We start from the raw sequence: 19681 nt of genomic DNA, 5'->3' as shown, positions 1-19681 counted from the left end.
TCGCACTGCAAAAGTTTTCCATTTTATTGTTGTATTTTATGCTTGATAATAAAACTGTATTGCACTATTACACGTTTTATTTTTCATGCTATTATCCCATTTAATAGGAGTGCCTATAGTGACAAAAATGCCCCCCCCCCCCCCATGCTTGATAGGTCTACCGAATGTAGACCAACATTAACGGTACGGGACTTGATCTCCTGATCCTCTACCTGTTAGGATAAAAAAATTCAAAAAGATCACAGACTGTGGTTTCACTATTGTGGTTCAGCATTATGGCTCTGTCTGGCACGAAACTAGTGTTCGATTACAGTGTAAAATTTGTATTTTTTAATTGAAACATTTATGAAAGCTACATTTAATAAAACAAGGCATGCACACGCCAAAAAACCTGTTTTCATAGAAGTATTTTTGTGCGTCTCCACGTACAAGAACCACACAGCATGCTGTGCAATATTTAGTGCTGTACTATGCATTACACACAGTGTCTGTATAGCGCTTTCCCCACAGCCAGACCGACTGAATCAGCCTCTTCCATTGCATTCTCTGTGAATAGTCTCCCAGGGAAGGGGGAAGGGAGGTGGAGGTTGGGGTGGGCTGAGTACGGTACCTTTACACTAACCCACAATGGGAGTGTCTGAGACGCTGCAGCTCGAACTGCGCTACGGCTGCCTCTGAACGGGAGCACTCCCTACATACACATCACCGAGTGACGCAGGCTAGTGGATAACTGCGCTACGGCTGTCTCTGAACGGGAGCACTCCCTACATACACATCACCAAGTGACGCAGGCTAGTGGATAACTGCGCAGCTATACACACTGGAAACCTGTGTTCGATTACAGGGTAATATTTGTATTATTATTATTATTATTATTTTTAATTGAAATATTAATGAAAGTTAAATTGAATAGAACTAGACAAACATATAAAACCTGTTTGCATAAAAGTCTTTTTGTGCGACTCTAATCGCAGAAACCACAGAGCCGGCCGCCTGACGGTTAGTACGCTGCATCATGCACTACGTATAATAATAATAAATTAAAATCAGCTTAAATTCTCCTGTTTCGGTGGTCCAATCGGTTCAGAACTGGATTCTTACGGAAGGGGAGACATTTAGCTACAAGAGGATATGAACCCCAAGTTTCCGAGACCCCCAAAAGTCTAACTGCAAGTGTCAGAAACCATGGAGGGTCTGAATTAATGGGTCCATTCTAGTCTATGGGGAAAGATGTGTCCAATTTGCATCCGGATATCTCTGGTTCTGTGTGTCCTAGAGACCTGAGACTAGTACCATATGAAAGAGGAGAATCTTGACTGGTTTACATGACATCAGGAAGGGAGGTGGCAAGCAACCATAGGTAGGGTCCCCTCCAATTGTCCGCCTAGCTTGCAGGGGTTTCTGGCTTCCTCTGCAGCCAGGGAGCCACCACTGGAATGCGGGGAGGTGACAGTGAGGAATCCTGCTCTCTAGTGGGTCAGCTCCTGCCAGGTGCCCAGCTCCCTGTTTCACAGCAGGTGCGCCCAAACCTGGACAGTGGTGCGGGTAGGGGACAGGAGCTGCAGGTTGATCACTGGACTTGGAGGCAATTAACACAAATTAATACAAATTGGCTTTGTTCACGAGGAATAGAGCAGTCTCCCAGGGGAGGGGGAGGGGAGAGGTGGGAATGACCAGTCAGTATTAATCTTTATTTTTGCTACAGTAAACTTTGAAAAAGAAGGAGGTTGGCGTGAATTAAAAAGAAGGGCCAATACAACAGCCAGTGTGGCTGGGGGAAGGTGCTAAGGTATACTGCACAGTACTGTATATTATAGCAGAGAAAGCATGGGCCCTGCTCAGCACATGCAGTCAGTGTGGCTGGGGGAAGGCACTACGGTATACTGCACAGTACTGTACTATACATTATAGCAGAGAAAGCATGGGCCCTGCTCAGCACATGCAGTCAGTGTGGCTGGGGGAAGGCACTACGGTATACTGCACAGTACTGTACTATACATTATAGCAGAGAAAGCATGATCACTGCTCAGCACATGCAGTCAGTGTGGCTGGGGGAAGGCGCTACGGTATACTGCACAGTACTGTACTATACATTATAGCAGAGAAAGCATGGGCACTGCTCAGCACATGCAGTCAGTGTGGCTGGGGGAAGGCGCTACAGTATACTGCACAGTACTGTACTATACATTATAGCAGAGAAAGCATGGGCCCTGCTCAGCACATGCAGTCAGTGTGGCTGGGGAAGGTGCTATGGTATACTGCACAGTACTGTACTATACATTATAGCAGAGAAAGCATGGGCCCTGCTCAGCACATGCAGTCAGTGTGGCTGGGGGAAGGCGCTATGGTATACTGCACAGTACTGTACTATACATTATAGCAGAGAAAGCATGGGCCCTGCTCAGCACATGCAGTCAGTGTGGCTGGGGGAAGGCGCTGCGGTATACTGCACAGTACTGTACTATACATTATAGTAGAGAAAGCATGGGCACTGCTCAGCACATGCAGCCAGTGTGGCTGGGGGAAGGTGCTACGGTATACTGCACAGTACTGTACTATACATTATAGCAGAGAAAGCATGAGCCCTGCTCAGCACATGCAGTCAGTGTGGCTGGGGGAAGGCGCTACGGTATACTGCACTGTACTGTACTGTACATTATAGCAGAGAAAGCATGGGCCCTGCTCAGCACATGCAGTCAGTATGACTGGGGGAAGGTGCTACGGTATACTGCACAGTACTGTACTATACATTATAGCAGAGAAAGCATGAGCCCTGCTCAGCACATGCAGTCAGTGTGACTGGGGGAAGGTGCTACGGTATACTGCACAGTACTGTACTATACATTATAGCAGAGAAAGCATGAGACCTGCTCAGCACATGCAGTCAGTGTGGCTGGGGGAAGGCGCTGCGGTATACTGCACAGTACTGTACTATACATTATAGCAGAGAAAGCATGGGCCCTGCTCAGCACATGCAGTCAGTGTGGCTGGGGGAAGGTGCTACGGTATACTGCACTGTACTATACATTATAGCAGAGAAAGCATGGGCCCTGCTCAGCACATGCAGTCAGTGTGGCTGGGGGAAGACGCTACGGTATACTGCACAGTACTGTACTGTACATTATAGCAGAGAAAGCACGAGACCTGCTCAGCACATGCAGTCAGTGTGGCTGGGGGAAGGTGCTAGGGTATACTGCACAGTACTGTACTATACATTATAGCAGAGAAAGCATGGGCCCTGCTCAGCACATGCGGTCAGTGTGACTGGGGGAAGGTGCTACGGTATACTGCACAGTACTGTACTATACATTATAGCAGAGAAAGCATGATCACTGCTCAGCACATGCGGTCAGTGTGACTGGGGGAAGGTGCTACGGTATACTGCACAGTACTGTACTATACATTATAGCAGAGAAAGCATGATCACTGCTCAGCACATGCAGTCAGTGTGGCTGGGGGAAGGTGCTACGGTATACTGCACAGTACTGTACTATACATTATAGCAGAGAAAGCATGGGCACTGCTCAGCACATGCAGTCAGTGTGGCTGGGGGAAGGTGCTACGGTATACTGCACAGTACTGTACTATACATTATAGCAGAGAAAGCATGGGCACTGCTCAGCACATGCAGTCAATGTGGCTGGGGGAAGGCGCTACGGTATACTGCACAGTACTGTACTATACTATACATTATAGCAGAGAAAGCATGAGCCCTGCTCAGCATATGCAGTCAGTGTGGCTGGGGGAAGGCGCTACAGTATACTGCACAGTACTGTACTATACATTACAGCAGAGAAAGCATGAGCCCTGCTCAGCACATGCAGTCAGTGTGGCTGGGGGAAGGCGCTACGGTATACTGCACTGTACTATACATTATAGCAGAGAAAGCATGGGCCCTGCTCAGCACATGCAGTCAGTGTGGCTGGGGGAAGGCACTACGGTATACTGCACAGTACTGTACTATACATTATAGCAGAGAAAGCATGGGCCCTGATCAGCACATGCAGTCAGTGTAGCTGGGGGAAGGCGCTACGGTATACTGCTCAGTACTGTATATTATAGCAGGGAAAGCATGAGCCCTGCTCAGCTCATGCAGTCAGTGTGGCTGGGGGAAGGCGCTATGGTATACTGCACAGTACTGTACTATACATTATAGCAGAGAACACAGGAGCACTGCTCAGCACATGCAGTCAGTGTGGCTGGGGGAAGGCGCTACGGTATACTGCACAGTACTGTACTATACATTATAGCAGAGAAAGCATGGGCCCTGCTCAGCACATGCAGTCAGTGTAGCTGGGGGAAGGCGCTACGGTATACTGCACAGTACTGTATATTATAGCAGAGAAAGCATGAGCCCTGCTCAGCTCATGCAGTCAGTGTGGCTGGGGGAAGGCGCTACGGTATACTGCACTGTACTATACATTATAACAGAGAAAGCATGGGCACTGCTCATCACATGCAGTCAGTGTAGCTGGGGGAAGGTGCTACGGTATACTGCACAGTACTGTACTATACATTATAGCAGAGAACACAGGAGCACTGCTCAGCACATGCAGTCAGTGTGGCTGGGGGAAGGCGCTACGGTATACTGCACAGTACTGTACTATACATTATAGCAGAGAAAGCATGGGCCCTGCTCAGCACATGCAGTCAGTGTGGCTGGGGGAAGGCGCTACGGTATACTGCACAGTACTGTATATTATAGCAGAGAAAGCATGGGCACTGCTCATCACATGCAGTCAGTGTAGCTGGGGGAAGGTGCTACGGTATACTGCACAGTACTGTACTATACATTATAGCAGAGAACACAGGAGCACTGCTCAGCACATGCAGTCAGTGTAGCTGGGGGAAGGTGCTACGGTATACTGCACAGTACTGTACTATACATTATAGCAGAGAAAGCATGGGCCCTGCTCAGCACATGCAGTCAGTGTGGCTGGGGGAAGACGCTACGGTATACTGCACAGTACTGTACTATACATTATAGCAGAGAAAGCATGGGCACTGCTCAGCACATGCAGTCAGTGTGGCTGGGGGACGGTGCTATGGTACACTGCACAGTACTGTACTATACATTATAGCACAGAAAGCATGGGCCCTGCTCAGCACATGCAGTCAGTGTGGCTGGGGGAAGGTGCTACGGTATACTGCACAGTACTGTACTATACATTATAGCAGAGAAAGCATGGGCCCTGCTCAGCACACACAGTCAGTGTGGCTGGGGGAAGGCGCTACGTTATACTGCACAGTACTGTACTATACATTATAGCAGAGAAAGCATGGGCCCTGCTCAGCACATGTAGTCAGTGTGGCTGGGGGAAGGCGCTGCGGTATACTGCACAGTACTGTACTGTACATTATAGCAGAGAAAGCATGGGCCCTGCTCAGCTCATGCAGTCAGTGTGGCTGGGGGAAGGCGCTACGGTATACTGCACAGTACTGTACTATACATTATAGCAGAGAAAGCATGAGCCCTGCTCAGCACATGCAGTCAGTGTGACTGGGGGAAGGCGCTACGGTATACTGCACAGTACTGTACTATACATTATAGCAGAGAAAGCATGGGCCCTGCTCAGCACATGCAGTCAGTGTGACTGGGGGAAGGCGCTACGGTATACTGCACAGTAATGTACTATACATTATAGCAGAGAAAGCACGAGACCTGCTCAGCACATGCGGTCAGTGTGGCTGGGGGAAGGCGCTATGGTATACTGCACAGTACTGTACTATACATTATAGCAGAGAAAGCATGGGCACTGCTCAGCACATGCAGTCAGTGTAGCTGGGGGAAGGTGCTACGGTATACTGCACAGTACTGTACTATACATTATAGCAGAGAAAGCATGGGCCCTGCTCAGCACATGCAGTCAGTGTGGCTGGGGGAAGACGCTACGGTATACTGCACAGTACTGTACTATACATTATAGCAGAGAAAGCATGGGCACTGCTCAGCACATGCAGTCAGTGTGGCTGGGGGACGGTGCTATGGTACACTGCACAGTACTGTACTATACATTATAGCACAGAAAGCATGGGCCCTGCTCAGCACATGCAGTCAGTGTGGCTGGGGGAAGGTGCTACGGTATACTGCACAGTACTGTACTATACATTATAGCAGAGAAAGCATGGGCCCTGCTCAGCACACACAGTCAGTGTGGCTGGGGGAAGGCGCTACGTTATACTGCACAGTACTGTACTATACATTATAGCAGAGAAAGCATGGGCCCTGCTCAGCACATGCAGTCAGTGTGGCTGGGGGAAGGCGCTGCGGTATACTGCACAGTACTGTACTGTACTGTACATTATAGCAGAGAAAGCATGGGCCCTGCTCAGCTCATGCAGTCAGTGTGGCTGGGGGAAGGCGCTACGGTATACTGCACAGTACTGTACTATACATTATAGCAGAGAAAGCATGAGCCCTGCTCAGCACATGCAGTCAGTGTGACTGGGGGAAGGCGCTACGGTATACTGCACAGTACTGTACTATACATTATAGCAGAGAAAGCATGGGCCCTGCTCAGCACATGCAGTCAGTGTGACTGGGGGAAGGCGCTACGGTATACTGCACAGTAATGTACTATACATTATAGCAGAGAAAGCACGAGACCTGCTCAGCACATGCGGTCAGTGTGGCTGGGGGAAGGCGCTATGGTATACTGCACAGTACTGTACTATACATTATAGTAGAGAAAGCATGGGCCCTGCTCAGCTCGTGCAGTCAGTGTGGCTGGGGGAAGGCGCTACGGTATACTGCACAGTACTGTACTATACATTATAGCAGAGAAAGCATGGGCACTGCTCAGCACATGCAGTCAGTGTAGCTGGGGGAAGGCGCTACGGTATACTGCACAGTACTGTACTATACATTATAGCAGAGAACACAGGAGCACTGCTCAGCACATGCAGTCAGTGTGGCTGGGGGAAGGCGCTACGGTATACTGCACAGTACTGTACTATACATTATAGCAGAGAAAGCATGGGCCGTGCTCAGCACATGCAGTCAGTGTGGCTGGGGGAAGGCGCTACGGTATACTGCACTGTACTATACATTATAGCAGAGAAAGCATGAGCCCTGCTCAGCTCATGCAGTCAGTGTGGCTGGGGGAAGGCGCTACGGTATACTGCACAGTACTGTACTATACATTATAGCAGAGAAAGCACGAGACCTGCTCAGCACATGCGGTCAGTGTGGCTGGGGGAAGGCGCTATGGTATACTGCACAGTACTGTACTATACATTATAGTAGAGAAAGCATGGGCCCTGCTCAGCTCGTGCAGTCAGTGTGGCTGGGGGAAGGCGCTACGGTATACTGCACTGTACTATACATTATAGCAGAGAAAGCATGAGCACTGCTCAGCTCATGCAGTCAGTATGGCTGGGGGAAGGCGCTACGGTATACTGCACAGTACTGTACTATACATTATAGCAGAGAACACAGGAGCACTGCTCAGCACATGCAGTCAGTGTGGCTGGGGGACGGTGCTATGGTACACTGCACAGTACTGTACTATACATTATAGCACAGAAAGCATGGGCCCTGCTCAGCACATGCAGTCAGTGTGGCTGGGGGAAGGTGCTACGGTATACTGCACAGTACTGTACTATACATTATAGCAGAGAAAGCATGGGCCCTGCTCAGCACACACAGTCAGTGTGGCTGGGGGAAGGCGCTACGTTATACTGCACAGTACTGTACTATACATTATAGCAGAGAAAGCATGGGCCCTGCTCAGCACATGCAGTCAGTGTGGCTGGGGGAAGGCGCTGCGGTATACTGCACAGTACTGTACTGTACTGTACATTATAGCAGAGAAAGCATGGGCCCTGCTCAGCTCATGCAGTCAGTGTGGCTGGGGGAAGGCGCTACGGTATACTGCACAGTACTGTACTATACATTATAGCAGAGAAAGCATGAGCCCTGCTCAGCACATGCAGTCAGTGTGACTGGGGGAAGGCGCTACGGTATACTGCACAGTACTGTACTATACATTATAGCAGAGAAAGCATGGGCCCTGCTCAGCACATGCAGTCAGTGTGACTGGGGGAAGGCGCTACGGTATACTGCACAGTAATGTACTATACATTATAGCAGAGAAAGCACGAGACCTGCTCAGCACATGCGGTCAGTGTGGCTGGGGGAAGGCGCTATGGTATACTGCACAGTACTGTACTATACATTATAGTAGAGAAAGCATGGGCCCTGCTCAGCTCGTGCAGTCAGTGTGGCTGGGGGAAGGCGCTACGGTATACTGCACAGTACTGTACTATACATTATAGCAGAGAAAGCATGGGCACTGCTCAGCACATGCAGTCAGTGTAGCTGGGGGAAGGCGCTACGGTATACTGCACAGTACTGTACTATACATTATAGCAGAGAACACAGGAGCACTGCTCAGCACATGCAGTCAGTGTGGCTGGGGGAAGGCGCTACGGTATACTGCACAGTACTGTACTATACATTATAGCAGAGAAAGCATGGGCCGTGCTCAGCACATGCAGTCAGTGTGGCTGGGGGAAGGCGCTACGGTATACTGCACTGTACTATACATTATAGCAGAGAAAGCATGAGCCCTGCTCAGCTCATGCAGTCAGTGTGGCTGGGGGAAGGCGCTACGGTATACTGCACAGTACTGTACTATACATTATAGCAGAGAAAGCACGAGACCTGCTCAGCACATGCGGTCAGTGTGGCTGGGGGAAGGCGCTATGGTATACTGCACAGTACTGTACTATACATTATAGTAGAGAAAGCATGGGCCCTGCTCAGCTCGTGCAGTCAGTGTGGCTGGGGGAAGGCGCTACGGTATACTGCACTGTACTATACATTATAGCAGAGAAAGCATGAGCACTGCTCAGCTCATGCAGTCAGTATGGCTGGGGGAAGGCGCTACGGTATACTGCACAGTACTGTACTATACATTATAGCAGAGAACACAGGAGCACTGCTCAGCACATGCAGTCAGTGTGGCTGGGGGAAGGTGCTACGGTATACTGCACAGTACTGTACTATACCTTATAGCAGAGAAAGCATGGGCCCTGCTCAGCACACACAGTCAGTGTGGCTGGGGGAAGGCGCTACGTTATACTGCACAGTACTGTACTATACATTATAGCAGAGAAAGCATGGGCCCTGCTCAGCACATGCAGTCAGTGTGGCTGGGGGAAGGCGCTACGGTATACTGCACAGTACTGTACTATTCATTATAGCAGAGAAAGCATGGGCCCTGCTCAGCACATGCAGTCAGTGTGGGTGGGGGAAGGTGCTACGGTATACTGCACAGTACTGTACTATACATTATAGCAGAGAAGGCATGAGCCTTGCTCAGCACATGCAGTCAGTGTGGCTGGGGGAAGGCACTAAGGTATACTGCACAGTACTGTACATAATAGCAGAGAAAGCATGGGCCCTGCTCAGCTCATGCAGTCAGTGTGGCTGGGGGAAGGCGCTACGGTATACTGCACAGTACTGTACTATACATTATAGCAGAGAAGGCATGAGCCTTGCTCAGCACATGCGGTCAGTGTGGCTGGGGGAAGGCACTAAGGTATACTGCACAGTACTGTACATAATAGCAGAGAAAGCATGGGCCCTGCTCAGCTCATGCAGTCAGTGTGGCTGGGGGAAGGCGCTACGGTATACTGCACAGTACTGTACTATACATTATAGTTGAGGTTATTTTACGCGCAGTATTCGCTCACTTGTCCCCATAGCAAGTTATAAAATAGTGTAATGAGACGCACGTCCATGCAATTGTATTTAGGTAATAAAAGTGTCTATCTAGCTTACTAAACAGTGCAGTAATGTCCAGTAGTAGCAAAGTAGTTCCTGAGCATTTTAATAGTCACTACTCGCACACGCAATCCGGTTTCTTCCGCTAAAGTTTTGCAGTACACATCTTACGCATGCTAAGTGGAGGCTTTTAATAAGCGACATCTTGTGGATGATCACTGGTATTGCACGCATCCGGTAACGCCATCACCAAGCTGTGATATGTATTTCACTGCCTTGCGACTATATGCACCGTGGCGGATTGGCGGCCATAGGCAGTCTAGCTGAGACCGGCTCCATCTGTACTACGAATGAGTTCAAGGTGGTCTGCAACTATATATACAGGGTGGTCCATAAGTGTGGTAACACCCTTATAGGAAGGAAATGAGTAAGAAAATAGTAATCCAATGTCTACACATATGATATGGAAGTGGGGGGGAAACTTTTCAGGGTATGTCACCAGTATGGCGGCCATCTTGAAATCTGCCATCTTGGATGCAACAAATTTTTTAATTGGGATGGTAGTCATGTGACTTGATATGTTCGAGGTGCTGTCCACCACGTTGCAATGTTAATGCTATTCTCTTTTCCCATTCCTGATGGACATTGACCAACATGTCTGGTGGAATCTGAGCACAAGCATCAACACTTCATTGTTGCAGATGATAACAGTCTTGTATACTCACGTAACCCCACAGATAGAAATATCATAGAGTTCAATATGGACTAGATCTCTATGGTCAATCCACCTTTGAGGACATTGTACATCAAGATATTCCCTGAAAACAAGTCCATAATGAAGTGGGGCACCATCTTGCTGGAAGGAATTAGGATATCACCCATCCTCTGATAGAAACGAGGGAAAACAAGAGTTATGGTAGACTTTTGATAACTTTTTTTTCTTCAAGGTCCACAGCCGCTTGTTGACCCTGGACAGTTATAATTCCAGGACAGGTGGAAGGTCGGCCCCAACAATCTTTTCTGCTGACTTTACGACCCTTTGTAGCCTCCATCTGCCACTCTCGTTGGCGGCTCCATAAGAGACTGTGATTGTGGAGCATAGGACGGACTCTACAATGGCGGTTCAGAAGTAGCGTATCCTGAGGGATGTAACATTTCCTGAGTTGTCTCAGGAAGAATATCCGATGCTGAGCCTTCTTGACAAAAGCGCTTACGTTGGGTCCCCATTTGAGGTCTCGGGAGATTTTCGTCCCTAGAAATTTTGATGGAGTCTACCCATGAAACTACAAATTTTCTATAACAAGCGGGAGCAAGGCGTTTGGTTTGTTGTTCCTGCCGCACCACTCAGTTAGCCGGTCCACTTTGTGTTGGTACGCAGACTCGTCTTCATCTTTGAATAGGCCGATGACAGTGGTGTTGTCTGCATATTTTATGATTTTAACTGATTGCTCAGCCGAGGTGCAACATATAAGGAGAACAGCAGGGGCAAGAGGACACATCCTTGAAGGATACTGGTTGTGTGCACGTGGGATGAGAATGAATCGGCTTTCACCACTCCTCACAGTCAGAAAATCAGTGATCCAGGAACATGTTGATTCTGGGACCCCACAAAGAGAAAAGTTTGGGCTGCAGGATGCTGAATGTTCCTGGACAGTCCAGGTGCTGCAGGATGTGCTGCAGTCCTAGGTTGACTGCATTCTCGACACTTCTGTTCGATCGGTAGGCTAACTGTAAGGAGTTCAGGTGAGTGTTAGTCTCTTCTCTCAGGTGGTTCAGCACCAGTCGCTCAAACGCTTTCATGATCACTGACATTATTGAAATAGATCTGTAGTCATTCAGGTCTTTTAGGGTAAAGTTCTTTGGAGCTGGGACAATTGTTGAGCATTTTAAGCAGGAGGGAACCTTGCGCGTCTCCAGTGAGGGGTTGAAGATCCTGGTGAAGATGGGGGAAAGCTGAACAGCACAGGTCTTTAAGGCAGATGGTGACACTTTGTCTGGGTCTGCAGCTATCCTGGGTTGGACAATTTTGAACATAACTTCTACCTCAACTTGGTCAACTCATATAGCCCAAGAGTGGTGAGTCAAGTAGGGGTGCGGCTTTGCCCAGATCAGTGGAAGGGCTGATACAGGGGACTTCCATCTCAAATCTGCAGTAAAAACATGTTTTGTTTCTAGTGCATGGTGATGACCCGACGGTGCATTCTGAGCTCACGGCTGAACCATTGCTTGTTGCTGTTTGTTTATTTATTAACAGTTTCTTATGTTGAAGGTGCATGTTGTTTTGGTTGGCACACACATGTCCTCACAGAAGCAGACATAGAATGTCACTACATTGGTCAGAGAGAAGAACTCTGCATCCAAAGGAGGCATCCTGAGAGGCAATGTGGTGAATGCATAGAACCGCAAGAAAGTGTAGGCTGAGGACCACGTAGAGGCCTTACACAATTGAACAGCAGAAGCCCCACATCGGACTACCCAAGGAAGGCCCATTAGATAGAGTGAAGTGTGCTGTAAGTGACCTTGGAACAGGCAGATCAGCTTGAAGATAAAACTGTGAGATGGTCATAAGGAGCTATCTAGCGATGTTCTGCTTAGTAGCTGGCCATCCACGCTTATGATAATCATGAAGAATGTGTCCAACCTAAGATGAGAAGCCATGTGCTCCACATAAATGCAGAGTGCCCAGACAACATCCAGAGAAGCATCATCTGGTGCCAGGTCTGTGGAATGCAATGCAGGTGCCACAATCCCCTCATTAATATGGAAACTGGAAACCACCTTGGGAAGATGTCCAGCTCTTGTACGTAAAAGTGCCCTGTCAGGATGGAAAACCAGAAAAGTAGGACACCAACAAAGAGCTGTCAGTTCCGAGAAATTACGATCCAACCCAATGGCCAAATGAATACCGTCTTGTCCGTAAGCCACTGAAGCTCCATCGTGTCCAGAGGTTCAAACAGAGGAGACTGCAATGCTTGAAGCACTAGAGCAGGGGTGGCCAACCGGTCAGAGGTAAAGAGCCGAAAAATATCGGTAATCAAGCTAAAGAGCCTACATCATGCGCGCGCTGAAGGCGCATGCGCCAAAAAAAGGGGCGTAGTCTATTTTGACCCCTTGGGTGGGTGTGATACAAATATGCCTCCAATAGTGCAGTGCCATATATACATATGCCCCCCAATAGTGCCAGATACACATATGCCCCCCACGGTGCCAGGTATGCACCACACGGTGCCGGTTATGCCCCCACAGTGCCACAAACTGCTATGCCCCCACAGTGCCACAAACTGCTATACCCCCACAGTGCAAATTTCCCAGCAGCAGCACTCACCGTTGTTGCTGCTGCTGCCAGGCGGGGAGAGGACAGTCTGGTGTCCCCCTGCAGTCCTCCTGTCATGTCACCGATGGGAGGAGAGCACAGCACACCGCGCGTCTCCTTCCCCCTCATTTCCCTGTGACTGGGCCGCCCACCAATCAAAGCTCGCTGGCCGGGTCCTGATTGGCTTCTGGCCCACGAGTTCTGCTTGGCGGACGGCCCAGTCACAAGGATGCACAGTAAGGGGTAGGAGAGATGTGCGATGCGCGCTCTCCTCCCCTCAGAAGGAGAAGGGATTCAGGGAACCGGCAGCAGGGGGGACTGGGACAGACGGTGGGCGGCGGGCAGCAGTGGGAGCAGGAGCCGCACTTTACAAGGGGGAGAGCCGCATGAGGCTCAAGAGCCACAGGTTGGCCACCACTGCACTAGAGGTAAATGCCAGGTCTGTATTATACTCGCTCAGACTACTTCTGTTGCACCTGCAACATAGGCAATCCCTTGGCTCAAACACAGCCAAGGAATAACTGGATGAAGACAAGGCAGCAGTAGATCAGCTCATTGTGGCAACAAAAGGGTCCTGCCCACGACAGTCCTTGTAAATTGGGGAACCAGTGATGCCTGGGCCATGCAGTTGCCACTAGAATATGTCCTGTTTGAGCTTGCGAAGAACCCTGGGAAACAGCATTATCAATGGAAAGATATACGCTAGATCGAAAGTTCTATTCACCGCCAAAGCATCCATGAATGCAGCTCCTGGATGTCTGGTGTGGGACCTGTACCGGTGTACCTTGTTGCGCCATAAGATCTACCTCTGGCAATCCTCACCGTTCTACCAGAACCAGGAAGAGCCCCGGATGCAGCCACCATTCGCCCTCGTGGATGTACTGAGGACTCAGGAAGTCCGCCACCCGATTTAGGATTCCGGGAATGAAAACGATGGAGATGGCCAGAAGACGTGACTCGGCCAACCTCAGGATCCGGAACACTTCACGCATGGCCGCTCTGCTGCTTGGGTCTCCCTGATGATTCAGGTAGGTCACTGTCGTGGCTGGATATGGACTGGTATTCCTCTGAGAATGTCCTCTGCCAATAAATGGGCTCTGTAATAGCCCAAAGCTCCAAAATATTGATGGAGAGCCTGTTTCTGCAAGGGGCCATTGTCCCTGAAAGTAATGCTGGTTGATGACTGTGCCCCACCGTGGAGGCTGACTTCTGTCGTTCTCAGAAGCTAGGATGGGATCCAGAATGGAGGGTCTTTGTCAAAATGAGTCCTCTGAAGCCACCAGGTGAGAGACAGATGCACTCAAACTCCAAAATTCACCACGTTTAGCTACATGACCAGCCTAGGACACAAAAAGCGCTATGACCTGATGACTGTGCACACATTGGAACTTGGTGCACCTCCAACTGTGGTCCACTTGGCCAACTGTTGTTTGGTCAAAGGTCTAAACTTCTAAACTGTAAATCCAGGATTACTTGCCAGTGATGTCCTAGTGCAGGGATGGGGAACCTTCGGCCCTCCAGCTGTTGTTGAACTACACATCCCAGCATGCCCTGCAACCGATTTAACATGGCCAAATAGCAAAACTGTAGCAGGGCATGCTGGGATGTGTAGCTCAACAACAGCTGGAGGGCCGAAGGTTTCCCATTTGTGTCCTAGAGTTTAAGCAACTGCCGTAAATCCTGGCCAGCTTGTTGTAGCACCAAGTCACCTGCTCAACAGTCAGCTAATGGTACACCTTCCATCACAACCATTGTAGAGACAACCAAATATCAACAGTACAATAGTTACCCCTCCCTTGGATTCTGTACACACAAATTATGCGTTTCGTCATGAGCACCAGTGTGGTCTGTATGATTTCCTCAGGGATATCTACAATCATCACTTTGTTACATTGTATACTGTGACCATCATCTATAAACCAGTGTAAATATGAGATAAAAAGGGCAAAATGTCACATTCATTATTCCAGTTTCTAATTTTATATGAAGGTCATAGAACAAGATTCGAGAGGGAGAGGATTATAGTAGGGGCTGATGGCTGCTGATGTATAAGTTACACAAGAGAGTGCGGGGAGGAGACTGGTCAGATCTCTGGGCTGGTAACACACAGTGACATGATGTGAGGGGGAGAGCAGGAGTATAATAGGGGCTGATGGCTCCTTATGTATGAGATACACCAGAGAGTGTGGGGAGGAGACTGGTCAGATCTCTGGGCTGGTAACACACAGTGACATGATGTGAGGGGGAGAGCAGGAGTATAATAGGGGCTGATGGATCCTGATGTATGAGATACACCAGAGAGTGTGGGGAGGAGACTGGTCAGATCTCTGGGCTGGTAACACACAGTGACATGATGTGAGGGGGAGAGCAGGACTATAATAGGGGCTGATGGATCCTGATGTATGAGATACACCAGAGAGTGTGGGGAGGAGACTGGTCAGATCTCTGGGCTGGTAACACACAGTGACATGATGTGACGGGGAGAGCAGGAGTATAAAAGGGGCTGATGGTTCCTGATGTATGAGATACACCAGAGAGTGCGGGGAGGAGACTGGTCAGATCTCTGGGCTGGTAACACAGTGACATGATGTGAGGGGGAGAGCAGGAGTATAATAGGGGCTGATGGCTCCTGATGTATGAGATACACCAGAGAGTGCGGGGAGGAGACTGGTCAGATCTCTGGGCTGGTAACACACAGTGACATGATGTGAGGGGGAGAGCAGGAGTATAATAGGGGCTGATGGCTCCTGATGTATGAGATACACCAGAGAGTGCGGGGAGGAGACTGGTCAGATCTCTGGGCTGGTAACACACAGTGACATGATGTGAGGGGGAGAGCAGGAGTATAATAGGGGCTGATGGCTCCTGATGTATGAGATACACCAGAGAGTGCGGGGAGGAGACTGGTCAGATCTCTGGGCTGGTAACACACAGTGACATGATGTGAGGGGGAGAGCAGGAGTATAATAGGGGCTGATGGTTCCGGATGTATGAGATACACCAGAGAGTGCGGGGAGGAGACTGGTCAGATCTCTGGGCTGGTAACACACAGTGACATGATGTGAGGGGGAGCGCAGGAGTATAATAGGGGCTGATGGCTCCTGATGTATGAGATACACCAGAGAGTGCGGGGAGGAGACTGGTCAGATCTCTGGGCTGGTAACACAGTGACATGATGTGAGGGGGAGAGCAGGAGTATAATAGGGGCTGATATCTCCTGATGTATGAGATACACCAGAGAGTGCGGGGAGGAGACTGGTCAGATCTCTGGGCTGGTAACACACAGTGACATGATGTGAGGGGGAGAGCAGGAGTATAATAGGGGCTGATGGCTCCTGATGTATGAGATACACCAGAGAGTGCGGGGAGGAGACTGGTCAGATCTCTAGGCTGGTAACACAGTGACATGATGTGAGGGGGAGAGCAGGAGTATAATAGGGGCTGATGTCTCCTGATGTATGAGATACACCAGAGAGTGCGGGGAGGAGACTGGTCAGATCTCTGGGCTGGTAACACACAGTGACATGATGCGAGGGGGAGAGCAGGAGTATAATAGGGGCTGATGGCTCCTGATGTATGAGATACACCAGAGAGTGCAGGGAGGAGACTGGTCAGATCTCTGGGCTGGTAACACACAGTGACATGATGTGAGGGGGAGAGCAGGAGTATAATAGGGGCTGATGGCTGCTGATGTATGAGATACACCAGAGAGTGCGGGGAGGAGACTGGTCAGATCTATGGGCTGGTAACACACAGTGACATGATGTGAGGGGGAGAGCAGGAGTATAATAGGGGCTGATGGCTCCTGATGTATGAGATACACCAGAGAGTGCGGGGAGGAGACTGGTCAGATCTCTGGGCTGGTAACACACATTGACATGATGTGAGGGGGAGAGCAGGAGTATAATAGGGGCTGATGGCTCCTGATGTATGAGATACACCAGAGAGTGCGGGGAGGAGACTGGTCAGATCTCTGGGCTGGTAAAACACAGTGACATGATGTGAGGGGGAGAGCAGGAGTATAATAGGGGCTGATGTCTCCTGATGTATGAGATACACCAGAGAGTGCGGGGAGGAGACTGGTCAGATCTATGGGCTGGTAACACACAGTGACATGATGTGAGGGGGAGAGCAGGAGTATAATAGGGGCTGATGGCTCCTGATGTATGAGATACACCAGAGAGTGCGGGGAGGAGACTGGTCAGATCTCTGGGCTGGTAACACACAGTGACATGATGTGAGGGGGAGAGCAGGAGTATAATAGGGGCTGATGGCTCCTGATGTATGACATACACCAGAGAGTGTGGGGAGGAGACTGGTCAGATCTCTGGGCTGGTAACACACAGTGACATGATGTGAGGGGGAGAGCAAGGGTATAATTAGGGGTGATAGCTCCTTATTCCCCAAAGGTCAGATTCATTTACCTTATTAGTCTGTATTAAGAGAGGAGGAAGAAGTATAACAGATTGCTGTAGTGACAGATCAAGGAGAATATGTGACTTTAGGTTATTACTCACCTGTGCTGATATCTGTAGTGATTTCCTCCTCCTTACACTGATTATCACTCATCAAATATGTCTCTTCTTCCTTCTTTATATCTTCTAGCTTAATAACCGTCACATTTGTCTCTTCTCCCTCTGGATCTTCTGCCTTCATATCAGTCACATACGTCTCTTCTCCTCCCTCTGTATCTTCTGCCTTCATATTAGTCACATACGTCTCTTCTCCTCCCTCTGTATCTTCTGCCTTCATATCAGTCACATACGTCTCCTCTTCTCCGTCTGTATCTTCTGCCTTCATATCAGTCACATACGTCTCTTCTTCTCCCTCTGTATCTTCTGCCTTCATATCAGTCACATACGTCTCTTCTTCTCCCTCTGTCTTCATATCAGTCACATACGTCTCTTCTCCCTCTGTATCTTCTGCCTTCATATCAGTCACATACGTCTCTTCTTCTCCCTCTGTATCTTCTATCTTGATAACAGTCAGGTATTCACCCTAAATTATAACAACAACATTAGACAATAGAATATCAGTGTATAAGACACACAGCTTCTGTACAGATCATATAATGACAGTCATTTTGGTATATAGGAGAGACCCTAAATCCCACCTACCTGATCCTCCTGTGGGGTCCTGTGATTCTCCTCTGTACAATCCTGGGAATACAGAGGACGGGGACATCTCTCTGGGGTATTCCTGTTACTGGGCCCATCTGTAGGAGACACACGCAGTGACTGAGGACATTGTATATATGTAATTATCCTGGGAATACAGAGGACGGGGACATCTCTCTGGGGTATTCCTGTTACTGGGCCCATCTGTAGGAGACACGCAGTGACTGAGGACATTGTATATGTGATTATCCTGGGAATACAGAGGACGGGGACATCTCTCTGGGGTATTCCTGTTACTGGGCCATCTGTAGGAGACACGCAGTGACTGAGGACATTGTATATATGTGATTATCCTGGGAATACAGAGGACGGGGACATCTCTCTGGGGTATTCCTGTTACTGGGCCCATCTGTAGGAGACACGCAGTGACTAAAGACATTGTATATATGTGATTATCCTGGGAATACAGAGGACGGGGACATCTCTCTGGGGTATCTCTGTTACTGGGCCCATCTGTAGGAGACACACAGTGACTGAGGACATGGTATATATGTGATTATCCTGGGAATACAGAGGACGGGGACATCTCTCTGGGGTATTCCTGTTACTGGGCCCATCTGTAGGAGACACACAGTGACTGAGTACATTGTATATATATGATTATCAGATGCTGGGTGTATATAGGGGACCTCCATACCTGCTTCCCCATGTACAAAAAAATGTCTCCTCTTACCCAGTGATGTGAGGGGCCGGTGATTCTCCATCATCACGTCCTTGTACAGACCCCTGTGTTCCTCTATATACTCCCCGTCCTGCATGAAGAAATATACAGTGACATCCTGACACATAATAGGCACCTGACACACACACAATGATATAGTCATCACCCAGACACATACCCTGGTGTTACTGTATAACGTCCCATTCCCAGCAGTCACCTCTCCGGTCACATCCCCCCGGTGTTACTGTATAATGTCCCATTCCCAGCAGTCACCTCTCCGGTCACATCCCCCAGTGTTACTGTATAATGTCCCATTCCCAGCAGTCACCTCTCCGGTCACATCCCCCCGGTGTTACTGTATAATGTCCGATTCCCAGCAGTCACCTCTCCGGTCACATCCCCCGGTGTTACTGTATAACGTCCCATTCCCAGCAGTCACCTCTCCGGTCACATCCCCCCGGTGTTACTGTATAACGTCCCATTCCCAGCAGTCACCTCTCCGGCCACATCCCCCGGTGTTACTGTATAACGTCCCATTCCCAGCAGTCACCTCTCCTGTCACATCCCCCGGTGTTACTGTATAACGTCCGATTCCCAGCAGTCACCTCTCCGGTCACATCCCCCGGTGTTACTGTATAACGTCCCATTCCCAGAAGTCACCTCTCCGGTCACATCCCCCGGTGTTACTGTATAACCATCCCATTCCCAGTAGTCACATCCCCCGGTGTTACTGTATAACGTCCCATTCCCAGCGGTCACCTCTCCGGTCACATCCCCCGATGTTACTGTATAACGTCCCA

General features: G+C 49.4%; 1 protein-coding gene across 1 annotated transcript in view; it reads right to left on the bottom strand.

Annotated features, from left to right (window-relative positions):
* Nucleotides 1-19681, bottom strand: part of LOC146009897 (uncharacterized) — a 32028-nt gene that overhangs the window by 7434 nt on the left and 4913 nt on the right. The window contains exons 3-5 of the mRNA XM_083150497.1: nt 18894-18972; nt 18161-18258; nt 17561-18041 (exon numbers count right to left, since the gene is read on the bottom strand). Of these exons, the coding sequence (XP_083006623.1) occupies nt 17561-18041; nt 18161-18258; nt 18894-18972 (658 nt within the window). The remainder of the gene's footprint in view (nt 1-17560; nt 18042-18160; nt 18259-18893; nt 18973-19681) is intronic.

The sequence above is a fragment of the Crinia signifera genome, chromosome 6 (genome assembly GCF_055691185.1).
Source record: "Crinia signifera chromosome 6, ASM5569118v1, whole genome shotgun sequence".
In the NCBI taxonomy this organism is placed as follows: domain Eukaryota; kingdom Metazoa; phylum Chordata; class Amphibia; order Anura; family Myobatrachidae; genus Crinia; species Crinia signifera.
Note: the sequence above shows the minus strand (reverse complement) of the source record. Positions and strands in the feature narration are given on the sequence as shown.